Source organism: Archocentrus centrarchus, chromosome 16 (assembly GCF_007364275.1).
Source record: "Archocentrus centrarchus isolate MPI-CPG fArcCen1 chromosome 16, fArcCen1, whole genome shotgun sequence".
NCBI classification, from domain to species: domain Eukaryota; kingdom Metazoa; phylum Chordata; class Actinopteri; order Cichliformes; family Cichlidae; genus Archocentrus; species Archocentrus centrarchus.
Window position 1 is genome coordinate 15,354,263 of NC_044361.1, and position 21,147 is coordinate 15,375,409.

The window sequence follows — 21,147 nt, forward strand, 5'->3', positions numbered from 1 at the left end:
AATGTAACAATGACCCCTCACTGACAGCACCCAAAAATAAAAATTAAAGTGTACATTATGTCTACTTGCTTATTTGATTTTATCTGGGCCACATCCTAACCTGAGTAGGCGTGTCATGGCGTGCCGGGCAGCATAGTGCAGTGGAGTGTTGTGCTGATAGGACTCTCCATATGTAGAGTTGGGATCTAGAGCCTCCTTGAACTGCGGGTTGCTCTCATAGAGTTGGCAGGCCAGCACCTCATCTCCATTGATGAGAGTCTTACGGAACTTGGTTGCTGTGTTCCCCATTTTGTCCCCTACCGCGGGTCCGAGCTCTGACTGACACAGCAGCCTCTTAAGTCGTCTTCCACCTGTTCAAGTCCAATAAGCCAGCATACTGCATGTCCTAATGAAAACAAGAAAAACTGGAGTTAAAATCCTTCATCCCTGAGCCTAATAAAGCTCTTCTAGCAAGAAAATGGTCAACAGGTTCGTCAGTGATACAAGTGTCAAGATTCTCCCAATAAACCAAAAAATATTTTCACCACAGTTTCAGGAAAAGCAGCTTTGCCTCTTTTGGTATAAATGACTTCCACTCCCTCTGGTCACAAAAACAAAAATTCACTCTTCAAGGGTGCTCAGGCTGCTCTGCCACAAGCTTCTGTGTCAGCATCACCACTGCACTGTAAACCCTCAGTCTCGCTTTTTATTTTTTATTTTTTGTTTTGAGTACCTAAACATAGTGAGAACAAAGCCCACACAGAGATGGACAAGGTTTCCTCTGGCATCACCAGGAGTTTCCGCCTCTCTGTGCCAATGCTACTCATCCCACTGAGGCCAGGGCTCATTATGAAGCAAGATATCCTCGACTGAAGAATAGCACACAGCAAGTCCACTTTCCGCTTCCACCAGGGCACCATATGGTCACAGCCGTTGGGGCAATGTGATACCTTTCTGTATTTTTGGTGAGCTGCAGCACACACCAAATGCAGACACGACATAATTTTCTTTATAAAAATAAGCATTCAACTTCACGATACTAAAATTCTCACCACTGTATTAATCTTTATGAACAATGCGTGCAATGGAAGAAATGAATGCTCACCAAAAACCTCAATCTCCCACTAATACCAAACTGGTTAGAAAGCACAGCAAAGGAAATGATAAGTGGTTTTTGTAGAACTGTTAACTACTTACACAGTTTATACAAACAGAGTCAAGACTGTGTAAAAGGCTGACACACTTGTCTAATCAGTCCATCTGAGTATGGATGATAAGAATGAAACTTTGGTAGTTTTCTGGGAAAATGTGTTCCTTGTGGTAACCCAAGGATTTCCAAAGTCAGGCTGTGGTCACCTATTCATCAGTCAGAGTAGCAATATATTTTTCACTCTTCAGAAAAATCTGGTGGAAAGGATAAGTGGAAAAGAAATAGGTACTACATACCTTCCTTCGTGTTCTCCTCCCTCTCTTTGATTAGCCAATCAATATGAATGACTTGTTTATTCACTTGATAAATACTGTGTACATTTTCGTGTGTTAATATAGACCATTTTAACATATGAAGTCATCTCCTGCCATCATTTCCTTACATTTAATTAACACAATGCATCATGTAAACATTGCAGCCTTAGATCAAATAAGTGTGCCATGTGATTACCCCAGTGGCCACACACCATCACAAGGCAAGCCAAACAGTGTCCCACCTTGGTTAAAAAACAAAACACCTGATCTTTGAACCGTTATATAATCTCATAGCTAGTGACACATACTACTCAATGATCTTGCTCTCTAAATGAGTAACTAAGGGATTAACCTATCTTATAACATTTAACGACAATCCCCCGTTACATGTTCAACCAACCACGTCTAACTAAAAGCTTGCAGCAACAACAAGCGTTAACATAAGAAAAATTAAACCGTTATCCTGCGTAGCGGCCACATGTCACTAAACTCCTTCATGCAGGCCTTTACCCATGTCGTGTGGTGTTTACCATTTTCGCTAGCAGAAAAAAACCGAGGACAGCGTATTGTGTTGCGTTAATGAAGAGACCTCGATAACGCTTTGTTACGCTGCTGGTTAAAAATAAAACCGATCTGCCAACCGCCAACCTTGGAAAGAGTCAACTGCAAAGCATTCCGTTTGTGGACAGTGCCAGTGATACTGACAAAAACACAGCGCTGGTCTGCTAGCTATATAATATTCAAAAACAAAAAACATCATGACGCTAGCATCTGCGTTGACCAACGTCAGTGAACACGCTAGCGGTTGAGCTAACGTGCTAGCCTCGCTGCTAGCTAGCACAGTTGGAAAAACTCCGCAAACAATGAATAACAAGTATTTCGACTTACACTGATTATGCAGCCTCTTGTTGTAGCCCCGGCCCTGTGAGTGAATTGTCAGTCGCAAGCCCTAAAGCAAAGACTTTTCCCGTTATATGTGGGACAAACCTATATAAACAATGTAAGCTCTGAGCTGTGTTGTTGCCCCTATCAACTCTCCGTTCCCTCTACTGGCTCCTGGTGGCTGATACTCGGGTTGCCAGGTTTCAAAATAACCCCCAAAACAGGCGGGGAAAGCTGTGGCTTGCTAATTTTTTAAAGCCTAACTGATGGCTCCTTCTTGATTATTAATTTCAACCTAGTAGATGTTTTTAACCTTTAGAAGTCACAGCCATTTTTGCCTTTATAAAGCCGGAAATAGGTAAGATAAGTACTCAACAAGTTGTGAATTTGTTGAAGCTGCCATTGCAAAAAAAAGACCACTAGAGTGCGACAAAGTCTGCAGAAAATCACACAGCTGCGCGGCGCGGTTCTTCGTTTTAAGCACCTACATACAACTCGTGAGTAATTGCAAACAAACAGTCTTCCCCATTTGCATCCACAACCTATAGCAAATAAAAGTATTTAAGTATACAGATTAGCCCATGATATACAGGGTACCACGTATTTAAACAGGACTCCATTTACTTGAAATAACCACATCAAAACTCACATGTGTGCCTTTTATTATCAAATAGCTGAACTTTGCAATTAAGGTATATACAGCGTATTGTTCTCATATATTTAAGAGTGCACACATTTCATATGAACAGGCCTTCAATATATAATCTGTAAACACATTGCTTAATCTCAGTGTAAGAGTAGATACATAAATGTAGGCAACAATTAAACAGAATACAGTTTAAAAAAACTGGGGCACCTTGAACAAATGCTTTGGCACTTTGTAAATTTAAAATACAGAGGTACATAAAAGGGATGTTAAAAATATATATATATATGTATGTATAGTCCAAGAAAGGCAAAACACCTACATCTTAAGATGGATGCCACATGCATCTCTTGAATTATAATGCCATTGTTTTTCATCATCACGTTTTGTGTCTTGCTACAAAAAAAAGAGAAAAAAAAAAACATTCATCACTGCTCTCACAACAAAAAAAGAGCTAAAATGATATTTCTTACTCATGGTGGCAGATAAAGAACCTTGTTTAAGGGTTTGTGTAAAATGGATAGTAAGCGGCCATGCTTTTGGATGGGGGAACTTCCTTGCTGTAGCTATTGTTGGTGGGAACAGAGACCTCACACTTGGTGTTGCTGGGGGAGTCCTCCATGCTTGGACCATTAAGAGACAGACGCCTTCTTTTGCAGGACAGAGAATAGGAATCAGACTTCTCTAAGGAAAGAGCTGATGGCTGCGGATCTGTCCAGGAGCTGATCAGGGCTCCACCACCATTCGCCTCCTCCTCTATAGGTGGTTTAACCTTTTCTGAGTCTTCTGGGAAACTAGCAGTGGGGCTGGGTCTGGGGGACCAAGGCAGACTGGATGTGACTTTTCTTTGGTATGCTGCTCTAGACCCCCACCCCGCAGACATTGTAGTAAAAGGAGAATCTGGGTAGTAGCTGAGAGCATGAGAAGTTGGCATGGGCAGTGATTTGATGCCATAAGGAAGCAGAGAACTTGAATATTCCCCCTCATAGGGTGTCAGATCTAGCTTGTTGCTGGTGCTACTGCTGTTTCCACCTTGCTGCACTGAGGTGACAAACCACCGCTGTGATGCTGCATCTTCTGTCTGAGGTGAGAGGAGGCTGCTAGTCTGGGGCACTGCTCTCTCACTGTTGTAGAAGCGATTCTGGGAAAGGTTGTTGACAAACTGATCCTGGAAGAGGGGCTGCATTGCGTAGCGGGTGCCAGGAACAATCTGGTGGGCACGGGGAGAGTCGGTAGGAGACGGCGTAAGGCGATCATTCTCTGGAGCTGTGTACATCCTTAAAAATAAAAAGGTACATGAGGTCAAAAAAGTTCAGCATGAACGTGCTTTCGCAATTAGTCGGCGCACCCACAGCATGATGTATTTGTGTGTTGTGAAAAGACTGCGTTTTATAGCTGGTAAGCAATGTAAAATACTCACGAATCATAATTGTCTCTGAATCCTTTGGCAAAAGGGTTGTGATCGATTTTCAACTGCGTGATCTAAAACACAGCACAAGTGAAGGTCAGGCTACATTTTGAAATGGAAAAGCCAATAAGTATAAAGGAGTATCATGACTGTATGTCTGTAGACCTCATGCTTGGCATGCATGTGAAAACTGCAGCTGATTACTGTTAGAAATTGCTTCACATGCCAACGGAATGAGTTTTAATGAATGGATATTCTAAATTGATAAAAAAACAACAACAACAACAACAAAAAAAACATGAGATGCAGTATGTAAATATCTAAATATAATGCATGCATACTGCTCTGAGGACCTATTAACACCAGTTTATACCTCAAAAATCACCAAAGCAGGTGAAGTTTTTCCACACTTACATCTGTGTTCTGGTAGGCAGTGACTGCTATAAACTGAGTCTCTGGAAAAGTAAAGCACTGGGTCTTAAGGTCACTGTTAAGATCTTCCACCCCATCCTCCGTCACTTCCACAATGTGCAGCCTTGGCTGGTACTTATGCAGGGACTGCAGAACAATCATCTATTACATGAAACAGCAGACTGTTAATTTTTGAAATTAAGCACTCAGGAATTTCCACTATCACGTTTGTGCAAAAAATAAAACAAAAGAAAAAAAAGAAAAAAGGAAGATGATCACTGTAAGGGGTTATAGAAATATAACTCCTTATAGGTGCACTACTTTCCATGCTCTTCTTCTGCTATAGACAAGTATCTTGGATTTATTTAAGAATTATATTTTTTTATTTTAAAGAAATAAATCAGCAATTTTATTTCCTTCCAAACATGAATTAAAAACAAAAAATGAAGTTAGTTCTTAAAGTCTGAATTATATAAAACTGTTAATTGTGCCAGCTTATATATATTAAAAAAAAAAAAAAAAAAAAAAAAAAAAAAAAAAAAAAAAAAAAGACTAATCTATGTATAGTCAAATCTATCTATTTATATCAAAGTTTGGTGTGATGGAAATTATTTTGTCATTTAATGCAACTTATCTTGGTTTTCAGTGTGGGTTGAGGGCCTTAGTTATTTATAGTTTGGGTTTTACTTACCTGTGAAGTATTGTGGCTGGTCCCTTTGTTGTTGGTGAGTTTCAGCTTGCTGAAGGAGATTTCTTGTCTCATCCAGTGAGCCCCTGTGTTTGGGGACTCTGGGTGAATATAGACTTTGTTCCCTTAAATGAAGACAAATATATTTACTAAATTTAAAACTCAAATTTCCAAAACAAATTCAACAATAATGAGAAAAGAGGGAATTCAAATTGCGCTCCTCAGCTTAATTCGCAGCTTACAAAAAAAAAGTGATTTTCTTTTTCAGTTACAATTAAATGTCTTTTTTGGGGGGGGTAAAATTCTGTTAAATTCGCCTGAATTCCATTTTTTAATTGAAGGGAAAATATTTAATTCAAGTCCATTTAAAAACAAACAAACAACAACAACAAAAAAACAGTATCGACCCTGCTCGGTACCTTGGCTGCTGTTGTCCGCCTTCCCACAGGTGACCCACTTCCCCCCCTGGAACCTCCAGTGGTTTGGATCCGCTAGCACCACTTCCACGAACACGTTATAGTGCGCTGTCACACTGAGACCAGCTATGTTGAAGCTGAGGAAAGGAAACATCCGTCTGCAAAAACGGGGCAAAAATCAAAGAAACAGATGTTCATATAAATATTTTCCTAAATAACATAGAAGCCACTGAGGCACGTTTACTCGTTGTAACAGAAAATCAAAGGGAAAAAGTTTCCCCTCCTTCGTTGTAGACTTTCCATCTCACCTGCCCTGCTTGGTGATGATCATCTCTGTCTGGTGCCGGTGAAACTTGAGCCACAGCGGCCGGTTGCAGAGGTAAACCTGGGCTCTCACCCCTGGGCCGGGGGCGGCGGGTAGAGCCATATTGCCGAGAGCGGAGCCCGAGCCGGTGTATGGAGGGTAGATGCAGCCGGGACTCTGCCCAAGCTGGTAAGTGGGACTGATATGACTGCGCCCGGGGGCTGAGGGGGGAAATCCGGCCGGCGGCAATACGGAGCCCAAGTGGAGTGGTGAGGGATACCTCCCAGCACTGGACGGGGTGTAAACCGCCCCGCTGGGGGTGTACGGGATAAAAGAGCAATGATTCACTGCTTCGGGGCTTTGCTTAGAAATAGTGGACGGGATATAGTACCGGTCAGGACCCATCCCGTGCTCCGTGTACCTGTTGCTAGTTATCGGATCATCCCCCTCCACAGCCGGAGACTTGCGCCTCTCCTCTGTTGTGTCTTTTGAAGAAGAATATGAACTGCTCTCTCCTTCACCCCCGAGCATCTTTACTTTTCTTGTCTCTTGGTTTGGTCGCAGGCCTTGATTTGTTTTCTTTCAGCTCAGCTGATGCTGCTGACTTTCAGGGGTGCTTCTTCCCCTCAGGTGTCTGCTCCTACAAAAAAAAAATAACTTCTCCTGCAAACATCCACTGGAGTCTGAATAACTGAGACAGAGAGACAGACAGAAGCAGATAATAGTTACAAATACAGCTTAAGTTGTCGCCACTACACAGACACAGTGAGACGGTTGCAGGAAATGACCTCCATAACACCGGAGATATTTGTGGGCGTACCGGGGTGTGGTTGTGAAGTACGTGTAGGCTGTTTTTAAAGTGGTGGATTTCAGTCGTTGGAGTCGCTTCAAAAATAGTGACTTTATTGAAAACAAGTCATCTTTGCCAAAGGAGCGCCTTTTCTTCTTTCTTTTAGCCTCCTCTGTTTTAAAACCCCCAATCAGCTAATCAATTAGGCCCAAATGCATCATAGGACGCCTTGTAGGCTACGTGTTTTATTTGATTTGTGATAATATATAAATTCAATATACAAGTTCAATAGTTCAGTTATAATCATACCAAATCTGCACCTAAGCGCAAATGAGCAGCTCAGGACTTCTTGTCATTTCAAATACTGGAGCGATATTTCAAACCTCGCTGGGACTCGCTTCGAGGTAAGAGCCAATTTCTTGTAAATCATATGACAAACGTGAAGTAATGGCACAGATTTATGGGGGTGGTCGTGAATCTAAAGCGAAAACTCGCCCACGAGTTTTGAATTTCGTGGCGTATTCAGGATCAAAACTAAATAAATGACACATTTGTCAGACCTACATTTTTTCGATGAAAACGAATATTTATATAATTTGTAAAAGGGTGACCTACAGAAAAATATATTGGGTTGGTATGCATGCGTGTTTATAAAAAAAAAAATGTAGGCCTACTTCTTCGATAAATAAAAATAGCAGTTAAATTGTGAAGAAATGTAATTTCTTTTCTTGTAAATAAATAATCCTATTAGTATTCCGAGGTAATGGATTTGCATTCATTCAGTTCGGATGAGATTGTGTCCCAACGGGATGGCTGATGTGAAAAAGAGAAATAGTCAATTATTTTTCCGTTTGAAGAAACCTGTGATGCTTCTTGGATCAGACAGTCAGATGTGAGAAACAAGAACAGCCGGAATTAAACGATATTGATAAAGGGGGTAAATAAGTGCAAATAAAACAGGGTCTAGACAAACTTATTTACTGTGAATTAATTCGTTGAACGCTGAATAAATAAGCTGTTTATTTAATGTATTACACCGTTCAATGAATAATATGCTTTACCAGAATAAAAAAAAAGTCTGCAAATGTAGCCTATTAGTCACATTTGAAAATATATTAAAATATATTTATAAACTTACCAAGCGTCCAGGTTCCTCCTGCGTGATTAAAAAAAAGCGTCAAAACACAAAAGTATTAAAAACAATCTTCACCAGTAACCGGTGAAGCTGACCCTAAAGCAGTGACCGGCACCATGGTGCGTTTGGGTCCGCGAAAGAGGAACGGCGGCTTTTAAAATAAAACCGGAGCCATGCGGAGACGGACTGATCAGAGCGCAGAGTCTCAGTCCCGCTTCCACCGCTGCTCTCTCTTTGTGGCCATGACGCGCAGAGAGCAGCCTCTTTTATCAGATTTCCCTCCGATCACCAGGGGAGGGGCAGGGGATCCTCAGCATCACAGCCAAGGTGTGTCAGAGCGAGGCTGCTTCCAAATCCAGCCGTGAATTGCTCCCATCTTATAATCTCAAACAAAGCCATCAGCAGTGTAAAACTTCCTAACAGGGCAAAGTCTGTAGTGCTGGATTTGTGGCAGCCTTACTAAGTTACTATGCTACAGTCATATCTATAACCATGTGAGTGATTTTGATACCTGCATAAAGACACTGTTCTCTATGAAACAAAGAGGCAAAGACACAAAATGCATCAGCTGCTAGATTTTAGAAAGTGGTTGCTAATCTGGATTTGGCTTTAAGATTAGAAGCTACACACACTGAAGTTTCAGTTAAGAAATGTGTAAATTCAACAACAGCCAAGAACAGCAGCTAAATGTCCTGTTAACTCAGAGAACCAGGCAAATGTGTGAGACTATAAAAAAGCTGTTTACCACTGTGAATATGATGAATATTTTCTTCTCTGAATAGCAGTGTGTATGAAAAACACTACAGATAATCTATTTGATCAGCACTAATGTGCTAATGAGCACAAAGGGTGAGGAGCCTACCAGGCATCAGAGTGTAGAGGGTGATATTGCTGCCTTGTGTTTGAGTGATAACTGGGCTAAAAAATAAAGACGTGCAGGTCTTTCAACTTAAGTGACTCTGAAACCAAAGATCATTTTATTCCAAATATCTGCAAAGTGAGAATAAAGTTTACAGTGGAATTCACGTACGAATCTACTTCTCAACCGTCTCCTTTGTAGGAGTAAATGGCCACGAAATTCAGGGAAGCTCACGTAAGACTGTTTCCTCTCTTTGACTTTTTCTTTTTCTTCTGCAGTTAAGCTCAAAGGAAAAATCTGATCCAGATCTTGACTCATGCTGCATTACCGTTTCTATGGCACAGCTTTCAACATCTTAAATGCCCACTCGTTGGCTGGAGGTTAACATGACAAAGACAAAGTGAGAGGATTAGTGAAGCACCTAAACTTGCCGCACATCAAATAGGACAAATCAAAACTGTTTTAACAGCAAACAGCGGAATACACTTCTTCTGTTTGTGCTGATAAGCGGATTTGACTGTTCCAGGAGCTGATGAATATGGAGGTAGAATTCACAGGTTTTTTTTTTTTTTTTGGGTGTTCACATTAGGTTTCAGTGGCACTAAATTTACTTTGAACTTAAAGTATTTTCCCCCTGCTAACTGTTTCCATCTTCACCAACCGTCCAACTGGCTTGATTGAGCTTCTTTTTTTAAAAAACAAAATACTCTGAATACGCATTACTCCCTGCATTAGAGGATCTTTATATAAAGCGGATGTGTTTTTTTCAACAAGCTCATTCTCAAGTGCCACTTTGTAGTGATCTGAACTTCAAAGACATTAAACTTTCTTCCCATTTACTTTCTCTTTCTTAATTTAGCACACTATCCATCTGACACAGCAGCATATATGATCACCTATTTTTATGGTAAAAGCTATGAGTCAGAAGCGAGAAGGCAGATTCTCGAAATATATTTTTCCCAAGAGTGCAGGGACTTACACACTGACATGTGAGGGACTGTTTAAAACAAACAAAAAAAAGGCATTCCCTGCCTTTAAAATCTTCTAATGTGCCTCTGTGTGCTTTAAATACTTTGATGTTTAAACTTCACTTATGGAGGGCGATGGATGTGCAGTGTTTGATTCTGAGAGGGTGTTTTCATGTTCATGTGCTGAAGCAGGTATGCATTTTGGTGTGAGTTCAACATGTAGATTAGCCATTAAAACAATCCAAAATGTGACTTTTGTGACATCAGAAATTTCGCGCCGGTGCACCTAAAGTGAGATTTGAAATACTTGAAATAGAGGTAAAATGCTGATACAAAATATTCATATTCAGAGTAGATCATTTATGTATTTTTAATCACATTTGGAGTGAATCTTTACATTTGTCCACTTTCAAGCTTATCGCATCACAAAAACATAGTTAACAAAGTCATTTTAGTGCACCGTACAACTGTTTTGGTTGTTATGTGTCACTGGACAGATCATCTGTGGAATAGCCTCACTTCTCTCTCTCTCTGTCACGCTCAGTGAACAGCTTCCCCTAGCTGTGCCTCCTTTTTGACACGTCTAAAGGGCTGTTTCTGACATCTTGCCATTCTGCTGGTCACCCCTCCCTGCAGCGCTCGTGCAGGCGGGAGGAAAAAAAAAGCTGGTGACCTGGCCATTGCTGCCTTGCCCTAGGCCACTGCTACCCTGCTGGCAGCAGAAGGTCTGTTGGTCTGAGGCCATGCCAGGAACTCTGCCCACCACGGCTTATGATGTCACAACAGACTCAGTTTCAGACGAAAGCTCTGATTGGCTCGGAGGGTTTGTATTTCTCACTTTCTGGGAAATGCCCTCTCGGCACTTCACAGACCTAGAAATCTAATTAATTATCACTTTAATTGAATGTAATCTCAGCTTTCTGTCCTCCGTTGCTGATCAGCTGCTTTCCCAGGTCATACACAAAATCAGAAATATGGTCTCCACTTATGTGATGTAATTTACATATGGGGGTTGAGGGGGTGGGGTGTTAGTACTGCATTAAGTTTTTTTCTTGTCAAAGTAAACTTCTACATACATATGTAAATACAGCTGTAACAAAATATATTTATACATCTGAACAGTAGATGATGCAGACAGAGTTATGTTGAGCACAATGATGACAGATACAGAGAGCTGATGTAACTATCGAGTATTGTCATCTCTAATACTAATAGTCACCAGTAAGGATAGAAGGGTTTAAATGGGCGTCTAGCTACCCATTTCCTCTTGTCTCCCCTATGCTTACATTTATGGTTTGGTCCTATATCCTGTTAAGAGCAGCAGCAGGAGCGGACCATCACATTTGGTGCTCAGCGTGGGGGCAGTTGGGGGAACTATCATGTTCCAGCTATCCCATGGAGATACACTTCTGCCTCTCTGTGAAGATTTGGTGGTTTCTCATTTGCATTTGGTAATGAGATCCCGTTTGCATGACTTTATACTGGGAGGTTATCTCTCTGAATATCTCTTTACAAATACAGGAGGTGGATAAAGTCCTGTTTATTTAACCTTTATTTACCAATTAGTCTCATTGGGAAGTTTTTTTTTTTTTAACTGAGGAAACAGGGCAAGTCACCAGCATGGTAAAGTAGCGCAGACAAACCTTAATATCTGAGTGGACATTCTTTTACTTTTGGTTTCTAGAAGCAGATGAACCTCACGAACCATGTTGTAATCTATCACCTTCACTGTGAGGAGCAACCGTTATAACACCTTCATGGTGATACTATTAAAGCTTTTATGCTGTCTATCAACAAAGGACATGTCTATGTGAACATGTAGTGCCAACCTAGTCTATTCTGTGAAACGTGTCCAAACCAAAGTTAGATACCTGTTATTTCTTGTCTTTTATTGCTGGCATCTACTATAGCAGGGAATAGGAGAGCTCCGAGTGTCTGCCCTTGCCAGTCCACCCTATTCACAACTTCACACACACACTTCATCTTCCCAGAAGCTTTTCTCATCCAAAACCCATGACTTCCAAAATCACCTATCTGATGGGAAGTTCTTGAAGTCGCAGGCCAACAGTAATTAAGGCCTGCTTAGAGCACGCCATTATTATCACCCAATCTGTACTGTTAAGAATTTCTGCCCACCAATCTGCCAGTGTCAGCAGCCCCAAAAGACAACCACATTTGGTCCTGGGTCACAGTCAAGAGGTGTTGCCTTCATAAAACTAAACTCAGAGAGGGTGATGCATTTAAAGTGATAAAAAAAGTGATATTAATACAATCCTAAAGAAGCTTTTAGCATGTTGCAAAAAGGTGTAGCAAAAAGGTGGAGAATCAGATGAGAAACGCTGATGACTTCTAATGCACTCTTTGTTTCACTTTTGTGGGAAAGTGGCTAGAATGACTAAGTCTTAATCACACATATTAAAACGATAACTACACTTCCTGCTGTAGTGCTGCTGAACTCACGATTTGCAGGCTAGCCACTTAAAGGTAGCAGACCTCTCATCTGTGTCATTAAGACAGCGATGCAGCACTGTAGCAAAAGGATGGGTTTAATGATCAACTGCTCGTGCCTCAAAAACTGTTATGTATAAATGCGCTCGTTAAACTTGATCTGTACACAGACTGCACATTGAGATCTACATATTTCTCAATATTATATCAGTAAAAAAATGAGTAAATAAAAAGAAATCTCTGTATTGTTTAGAGTGTCCCTCTCTCCAGTGAGGTGGAAAGAATATTTTCTGCATTATGTCCCCTCTCATCGCAGACAGATAGGACCCGGAGCGTGTTTTTCTCATATGGGGAATCTGCTGACTGCGGTATCACATTATGATTAACAATTTAACTATGATCCCCGTCTTTCCCATTGTTATTCCACAGATGACTGAGAGTAAGGGCGAAATGCCAGCGACGGCACGCAGGCTTCATTAGATTCATTGATTGATTTATTGTTTTCCATGGTTGTAATCACTTCCCCCAAGGTAATTTGTGAGCTCTTTATGGTTCAGAGGTATAATCCTGAGAGTTAATTAATCGGCTTTGTTTAGAAGTTTGGAAGTAGAAATGAACCTCTGAATTGGCAACAGCTAGGAAGAAAACTGCATGTGTGACTTAGAATTCCTTGTTTACCACCACAAAGGATCAAAACTAAGAAGGTAAACAGACATAATTAGATTGGGGTAATTTCTGGATCTTTTGCATTTACCTTGAGCCCTCTTTACCCTGTTTTTTTTTTTGTTTGTTTTTTTAATTCTCGACAAATCCAAATTTGAAATTTGAAATGTCACTAAAACCCGTCGTTGCAGACCTTACCACACAGTAAAGAATCACTGCACTACACACAAGCACTTTAATAACAAATCTATTTAAATTATTCTTTAAATTGACATACAGTTTAATAAAACTGTAGCATTCAAATTCATGGAATATGTTCACATGTTTACAAAAGGGAATATTTGTACAATGTATTCTTACTTCTATTTTTTTAAGTCTTCTCTGTACACATAAGGGTGGAAAAAAGCATTGCTTTTCTCAACTGAATAAAAGTATTATAAGGCCAGGATCACATGATACAGTTATGTTCTGAACCAAGTCTTTAGTTACAGCAGAACATGAAGTGACACACGTCTGTAGCCCCTGTCCAACTACAATACCCCCTGATATTGTCTGGCCTTTGTCAGACTTAATTGAGGTTTGGGCTCGCTTTAATTGGCTTTTTGATGATTTGTGAATGGGAACTGCTGTTTATGGGCTAAGTGCATCTTAATCAGTGCTTTAATCCAGTCATTAACAGAGAAACATGAGGTGTCGAGAGTGGCAAGGAGAGGTTGATAATTGAGAGGATGCCTCCTTGCTCCCTGTGCTGCGTGTCGGTAAGGGAGTGTGTGTGTGTGTGTGTGTGTGTGTTGTGTGTGTGTGTGTGTGTGTGTGTTGTGTGTGTGTTGTGTGTGTGTGTGTGTGCGTGCGCGCGTGCAATCGTGCTTACTTCAGCTGCATTTTGGAGGAAAATCTTCAGGAGGGAAATGTTGGTGATGTCTGAAAGTTTGTACAGCACCATGAAAGACAAACGCATGCTGTGCATATTTTGCCACATGCTTATATTTTTGCTGTGATTATAGGTGAAATTGCAAAGGACTTGATGATGAAAAATATAGAGTGCAATAAAAATCAGCAGAGAACTTTTCACAAATCATTTTCTTTATCTGGATGCGTATATTTGTTTCCCCATGAAAATATTTTGTGTGTCAGTACTGAAAGTAAAACTGGATTGGTTTTGTCTACCCTCCTCTTTCCTCTCTGCTGTTCAGCTGTCACAATTTCTGAGTTTTTCTCGCTGTATATTTTAGCACCTACCCCGTGTGAGGCCTGTGTGCTTGTATACCCCCACTCTTGTCCCCTCCTAATGCACACACACACACACACACACACACACACACACACACACACACACACACACGGTGTGGAATCAACGCGTCTATATTGAATAAACATACTGCTTTTAGATAGGTTCCTAATTTGCATCATCCTTTTGCAAGGTGTGTTTTTCGGCAATTTTAGCGTAATTTATTATAGACTTACACACACCTTCTGATCCTATAAAAGCACCGTCAATTGCTCTCAAACCGTCAGTGCTAGTCGCCCTCTCACAGAGGATCATAGACAAATAAAATAACCAAAATAGACCACTCATCTCACCCCTGTCTTAATCTTATTTCTACATACTTCTGCTTTGTGCAACACCATGCCCCCTGTGTTTTGTAACTGCTATGTGTATTTGTGTATTAATTTAAGGTGCGAAGGTCCCGATGACAAGATGAATACCGCGGCCCAAGTTTCACCACACACTGACTCTCCCTGTGAAAGTGTGAAAGCATTTAGAGGCCATTTACAGCACAAGATGATACTTCCTCCCAGGTCAGCGGATCAAAGGCAGACATCAGCCCGATGGGCAACATCTCTCTCTGATGTTGACGACTCTCCATCAAGTATTCATTTCTGTAAGTTTTCAGTCCACGCATATAAAGATTAAGACTGGATCTGTAGGAATATTAACGACAGGACTGATGACATAATGGTTCTCTTTTTAGAGTCCAGACAGTGCTTTTGTGCATTTAGAAGTCACAAATGGGATTTTTTTTTTTTTTTCCCCTCTCGAGCATACACATAAACACACTTCCTCGCACGCACGTACACACGCTGGCACACATACATGCTTACTTCTGAGATGTTACAAAAACTTCTCTTTCTTCTCTCCATTAAAAAACTATCGATCTTTTGCTTTGCCTTCTCTACTTGATGGGTTTTTTCTGTCATAATGGAAAGTCTCCCTGGCCATTTCTTCAGCCTATTCTTCATTTGGAGTAATTATAGATGGAGAGGTAAAAGATGTTTTTTTTATCCCCATTTCTTTTCTTTTCTCCTTCTTGCCTATCTTTCTCTCCCCTGCGTGCATTCAGAGGAGCTCTCACCACTGCATTCTTATTAGGGACATGTCTGAAAGGCTCTCCGCAGCATGTGGTGTCCTCTGACCATCCGTTATGGCTGCTTTTTGTTGGCATTAACAAGCCGAGCAGCCAAGGATAGCTTTTCAACAGGTACAAACTTTTCCTTTTAGATAATTAACTGCATTCAGACACTCAGCGCAGTGTAGGCAGTGTGGGTGCAGAAGCCCAGAGAGGATCATATTCGAGGGGAAAAAAAGGACAGAGAAAGGAAAGGGAGATGGAGAAAAAAAAAAAACTTCATCAAAAGACAAGATGTTCTCTTTGGTGTTGTTTAGTGCTAGTGGATTCTATACCAAACTCCTATTCAAATAGTGTGGTTTGCTTTTTCTGCTCTCCTCCTCGTCCTTGTGTCTGTCCTCTTCATCTTTTTTTTAATCAAGATGGACCGTGAGATGAGGGAAAACTTTGGTCATTGTAGAATGGTCAAAGGTGTGCTGCCTTAATGAATGGAAGAAACAAGAGAAGGGCTTTCCCTCGTTCCTCTTTGCCTTACCGCAAAAAGCCACAGGATGCCTCCTGAAGAAGGCCTCCTTCATCCATTGCCGTCTCTTGTTAAAAGGGGCATAAAGCGAAGGCAGAGGGGAAAAGTAATTTTCTTTTCCTGTCTATCCATTCTTTTGGTGAGTTTCTTCTATTTTTTGCTGTGTACTTTCATAAAGCTTATAATTACCTTGGTGAGAGGTCCTCAAGCAAGAACGAATGGGGTCTTTGTACCCTTCTCTCTTCAGCCCACTCCTGGAAGCCATATTAACATTCGGTCTTCCCCTTTTACAGATGCAGTGAAAAAGCCAGCTGTGTCTCCTGTAATGGAAAAGAAAAAAAAAAAAAGAAAAAGAAACTTTCAACAACTTCAGTTTACAAATTTTCACTGGATGGGACTGAAGTATCTGCTATCAAATGTTTTCTTGTGCTCATTGCAGCACTGTTATGCAAAACAAGGACTGAGAGGCATTTCATTTCTTTTTTCATTCAGTTGTCACCTCTGTTGTTTAAAGTGTGTATTAGATTAAGAGAGTTGAAGCAGACGGGACAACAGCAACACCTTTGCTGACCTGGCAGCAGAGATCGCTGGTTCTTTTACCACCTATCCATCCGTAGCCCTTCCTCTGCTCACCTGCCCCTCCCTCAATCCCTCTGACCTCCATCCCCAAGTCTTCTGGCTGATTACTCCTAATGTAATTTTAATTAAAAACTGTGGTGTCAAAGGGTTTAGCCTGCCTGAGAAGCGGGTGCAGATTGTGGCACAGTGGCAGACCCCTTCACTTGCTTGAGAGGAAATGCATCCTGACATTGCTCAGGTGGTGCCAACACAACCAGAGCCAAGGTAAAATAAAAAGCTTTTCTGGACTACTTAAATATTGCATACTGTTATGTTGGGGAGGTGGAGAAGATATTTTTAAAATGTTATTTCTTATTTTATTTCATGTAAATTTGATCGTGTTAGTTATCTAGTAATTCATTTCCACGCAATGTGCCAGTAATTCTCCATACCTGTAGGCCTGAGATGGATTAAACTGTTGTCCAGGCGATTTTCCTACTTTTTTTTTTTTCTGTTTCATACATCTAGTCTGGATAAAAGGTATGAAAAAAATGGGACACTACAAAGTTTACATGAGTCAATCAATCAGTCTGATCCTCAGTCTGGGTTTCTGCAGAAAAATATATACAGTGTGATATATCAGCAGCAATAACCAGCAGTAAGGAAAGGTGAAGCTATCCAGGAGGGAGTCATCCTAATATAATGATATTTGGTTGACACTGACAATAATTGCTGCAGCCAAATGTCACAGGGGTGACCTGTGGAAGGTGCCCCACAGCAGGACTCAACAGCAGAGGTCTGCCTGTAGGTTTGTAATCCCCTCACCCGAGCCGTTGGATTATGCGCTCTCCATCGACCCTGAAGAGGCTCCCCGCGGCTTGGGCTTAAACACTCTCTAAAATCTCATCTCCACACCCCATCTGCCGGCTGAGCAATGTCTTGGAAGTCCAAGAAGTGGAGATGGACGCAGCAGAGCAGACGGAGGAAATGAGAACACGCCTCCTCCTCCTCGCTGCGGCTCTGCACCGCAGAGAAGAGCAGACTTTAGGAAATCACACAGTGTAAGTACAGTATAAAAATTACTGTAACAGTTTAAGTTACGTGAGAAATGTTTATATTTCTATTGTTTATATTTTCCCTTGTATAAATGTATAATCATTCCTGATTGCTGTTGCAGTGAAATTAAATTATTTGTTGACAGTTACATTCCTCTGTTTATATCATTGAGTTAAATGGATTCTCTTCACAAATAAAAACATATAAAACATGTATCAGTAATTATTTTTCTGAAGTGTCACAAGTGAAAGAGGTGTTAATGTCGGTGACCCTTTAACATTCTCTGACAGGGGCCTTGTTTTGTGGCCGTCAGTGGACAGTTGGAGGAGCTGGTGGTTGGCCCTGAGCAGTGAGGCATGTCGTAAGAGGGTTTAACTTTGCTAACCTCCTTCTGCCAGGTTCATGGGGCCCTGCTGTTTGGATAATATTGGATCAGTGTTGGGAGCCCGTGCTCCTGCCATATCAGTCAGCATGCTACCTGGTGTAGTGAACACTGCCCTCTATAACTGGACCTGATTGGAATTTAATTTCAGTGTTTTCTATCATATTTTTGAAATTCCCCAAATAGAATTTCCATGAGCATTAATGCACATCAAAGATTTGTTGTCATCTCTGACATAACAGAACAAATACATGTGTGTCCATAGCAAGGTTGTTAATGAGGGACTGGAGCAACAGATATTCCCCATGCTGTTGGGAGTTCTCTTAAAGTTAATATTCCAGGATATAACCTGTTTATAAAGAGTACATCATAATGTGGTTTCCGTAACCAAGTTTGACAATGTCCTGCGGTAAGTGGGGTCATAAACACACACACACACACACACACACACACTGATAAAAAGGGGAAGTAATGACTGTTTCACAAAGTAAATTTAAAAAGTGAATTTGTACCTGGATATTTTTGGCACAATACCACTTTTTTTGTTTTGTTTTTTTTTTGTCTTACAACCTTCAAGAAAAATTACAGTTAAGCACCTGTCCAAATGTTGTCTTTTTGCTTTCCTTGAATTAAATTGTGAGTGCAGCCAAACCACCATTTGTAACATTAAAAACAAAATATGGAGCCAGGGGGAAAATATTCAAGCTGAAATATTAAAAAATATAAACTACATGTGATCTGACTTTTAATTATTTGAGTCTGGGCTTGTTGAAGTACAGCAAGCATTAGTATCATTATTTAATAGCCACACCCTGTATAGACATGAAAAAGAAACACATTATTTTATATTTTCCTACAGTGAAAAGCAGGTTTTTGTGGAGAAATCCGATTTATAATAAAAAAAAAAAGACTTTTGCCAGAAAGTAACCATTCACTGTGCCAGAAATTTGAGTATTCATCAATATCAAATATTTATATACTGCAGACTTACTTAAAAATTTTTTTTTTCAAAACAGTTTTTCAGGACGACACATACCAGATAAAGCTCTTGTTTTTGTCAAGTATTCAAGCGATATTAAAATATCATTTTTATCATATTTGCTTCAGTGGCTGTGCAATCATTCGTATGAGGCCCATTTGGCCCTGCTGTGGAAATTTGGCGAATGTTGCATTTTGGAGAGATCTGCTGATATTAAAATCTGCAGATGCCCACCTGGTGTCAGAAGGGGTGGAAACAGAAGAGTGTGCTGTCTGGACTTGGAGATGTGTGTATCCATCTGTTTATGTAAGTCTGGGGCAAAAAAAAAAAAAGCATGTACATGTGCCTACAGGTGGCGATGGCCTGTGGTCTCTTTTTGTTAAAGGGATGCCTTTTTTTTTTTTCTTTTTTTTTTTTTGCTCGTGTAAATCATAGATTTGTGCTTTCTGGTCTTTGATTTGTAGATGAAAAGAGTGTTTTCCTCCACAGAGGAAAGTGGCAGCTGTAAGGTCAGAGAGCCGTGAGAACTACAGGCAGACAGGCTAGAGATTCACTATATCGCCTCTGGTGGTGGCGGTGTGTGGGTGAGTGTGAGTTGTATAAAGGTGCACTGGGTGTGTATCTGTGTGTGGTTTGGATGTGGAGGTGGGTAGCTCACACCTGTTTCTTATAGTAGTCTGTAAGTGTGAAGACTGTCTTTTTCTTCAAGGTGTGCATGTGTCTGTGAGTGGGTACCTGTCTCTTTGATTGAACAGGTGGGCCTTCTTTGCATGGGATCCAGACAGCCGATCCGCCACACAGCTGACTGTGGTCATGCTTGCTGTGCACAACATGCAGTCTGTGGTTCACGTACAGATACATTGTGGTTGGATGTTGACTTTCAGGAGTAGTTTTTCAGTAATTTTGCTATGATTTTGTTTCACAATTGCCATATGCTACAAATAAAGAAAAAAGAGTATTTCTGTTTGCATTAAGAATGTGTAGCAACGCCAGCTGTTTGAGGATAAAAACACAGAAATTTTCTATTAAAGCACTGTTAATTAAAACTTACAAAACTAACACAGTGTAACTACCTTTGAGGCAACATAGATTACAGTTCAGCTTTTGCTTGTTAACCTACTTTACATGATAGTCTATCATCAGATAAACTAAGACATTTAGCTGAAGAGGTTTCTACATTTATTTCATAATCATTTATTAAAATTTAATACATCTTTTTCATAGTTGAGATGTTGGACTGCCAACAAAGGGAAGTACAGGTGTCATTGCAGTGAAATTAAAACTTAAGCAGCTACATGAAATTCAGCCATCACTTATTTTATCCCTTAATTTGCGTTGCCTGTTAAAATGCTTTTGGTCAAAAAGTTTAAAGTCAGAGTTTTTTGTTTATGTGTCTCCAAAATGGAGATTAGACGCACAAACGAGAAGACATCAGGATAAAGTCTGGGTAAGAAGAAAGTGCAGGCTTCTAAATTTCTAAGGTTTTACATATCAGGACATAATTTATTCAACAAAAGCTAAGCCAAAATGCAGAATCAGTGTAAAAACTAAGTACACTCCATGATTGAAATTCTTGTAGATCCACCTTTGTAGCAAAAACTTGAAGTATTATTTTTCTGTATGACTTTATCAGTCTCTCACTTCGCTGTGGGGGAATTTTGATCCACTCTTCTTTACAACGTTGCTTCAGCTCATTGAGGTTTGCAGGCATTTGTTTATGCACAGCTCTCTTAAGGTCCTCCCACAGCATCTCCATCAGGTTGACATGTGGACTTTGGTTCATTGCAACATCTTGATTCTTTTCTTTTTCAGCCATTTTGTTCTAGATTTGCTGCTGTGCTTAAGATTGTGGTCCTGTTGCATGATGTAATTTGAACAAAGCTTTAACAGTCAGACAGGTGACCTCATATTTGACTCTAGAACACTTTGATATACAGAGGAGTTTGTGGTCGACTCAGTGACTGCAAGGTGCCCAGCTCCTGTGGCTGCAAAAGAAGTCCAAATCATCACCCCTCCACCACCATGCTTGACAGCTGGTATGAGGCACCAGATGTGGTGCTGTGTGTTCTGGCCAGAGAGCTCCACTTTGGTATCCAAAGGACATTGTTGTGGTTTGTTCAGATGCAACTTTGTAAACCTAAGCTTGAGAGAATTAGAAAAAAAAGAGACTTTCTCCTGGCAACCCTTCCAAACAAGTCATACTTATAACCCCTTATTGATGAACAGCAACAGTTGCTTCT

The 21,147-nt window shown here is 40.6% G+C and overlaps 2 protein-coding genes across 4 annotated transcripts in view; both read right to left on the reverse strand.

Annotated features, from left to right (window-relative positions):
- Window positions 1-2,525, reverse strand: part of ankib1b (ankyrin repeat and IBR domain containing 1b) — a 35,099-nt gene extending 32,574 nt beyond the window's left edge. Inside the window, exons 1-2 of one of the 3 annotated variants that reach the window (XM_030749353.1) lie at window positions 2,332-2,525; window positions 101-385 (exon numbers count right to left, since the gene is read on the reverse strand). In XM_030749353.1, coding sequence (XP_030605213.1) covers window positions 101-288 — 188 coding nt within the window. In that variant the 5' untranslated portion in view covers window positions 289-385; window positions 2,332-2,525. Of the gene's footprint in view, window positions 1-100; window positions 386-1,425; window positions 1,797-1,973; window positions 2,121-2,331 lie in introns of those variants that run through there. The other 2 variants (XM_030749354.1, XM_030749355.1) reach the window with 2 other exon arrangements.
- A 633-nt stretch (window positions 2,526-3,158) lies between these two features.
- LOC115794694 (eomesodermin-like) lies at window positions 3,159-8,221 on the reverse strand. The gene is made up of 7 exons (XM_030750327.1): window positions 8,127-8,221; window positions 6,203-6,889; window positions 5,898-6,052; window positions 5,482-5,603; window positions 4,794-4,952; window positions 4,392-4,453; window positions 3,159-4,248 (listed from the first exon to the last, which is right to left on the reverse strand). The coding sequence occupies exons 2-7, from the start codon at window positions 6,727-6,729 to the stop codon at window positions 3,471-3,473; spliced, it is 1,803 nt and encodes a 600-aa protein (XP_030606187.1). The 5' UTR covers window positions 6,730-6,889; window positions 8,127-8,221; the 3' UTR covers window positions 3,159-3,470.
- Between the last annotated feature and the right edge of the window lie 12,926 nt (window positions 8,222-21,147).

What these genes read in the sequence shown, in the direction of transcription:
- LOC115794694 (XM_030750327.1), bottom strand. Translation starts at nt 6,729, where the DNA reads ATGCTCGGGGGTGAAGGAGAGAGCAGTTCATATTCTTCTTCAAAAGAC. An exon ending in ATCATCACCAAGCAGGGCAG is followed by an intron (nt 6,053 to 6,202) that starts GTGAGATGGAAA and finishes CCGTTTTTGCAG; the next exon opens with ACGGATGTTTCCTTTCCTCA. An exon ending in GGCGGACAACAGCAGCCAAG is followed by an intron (nt 5,604 to 5,897) that starts GTACCGAGCAGG and finishes TCTTCATTTAAG; the next exon opens with GGAACAAAGTCTATATTCAC.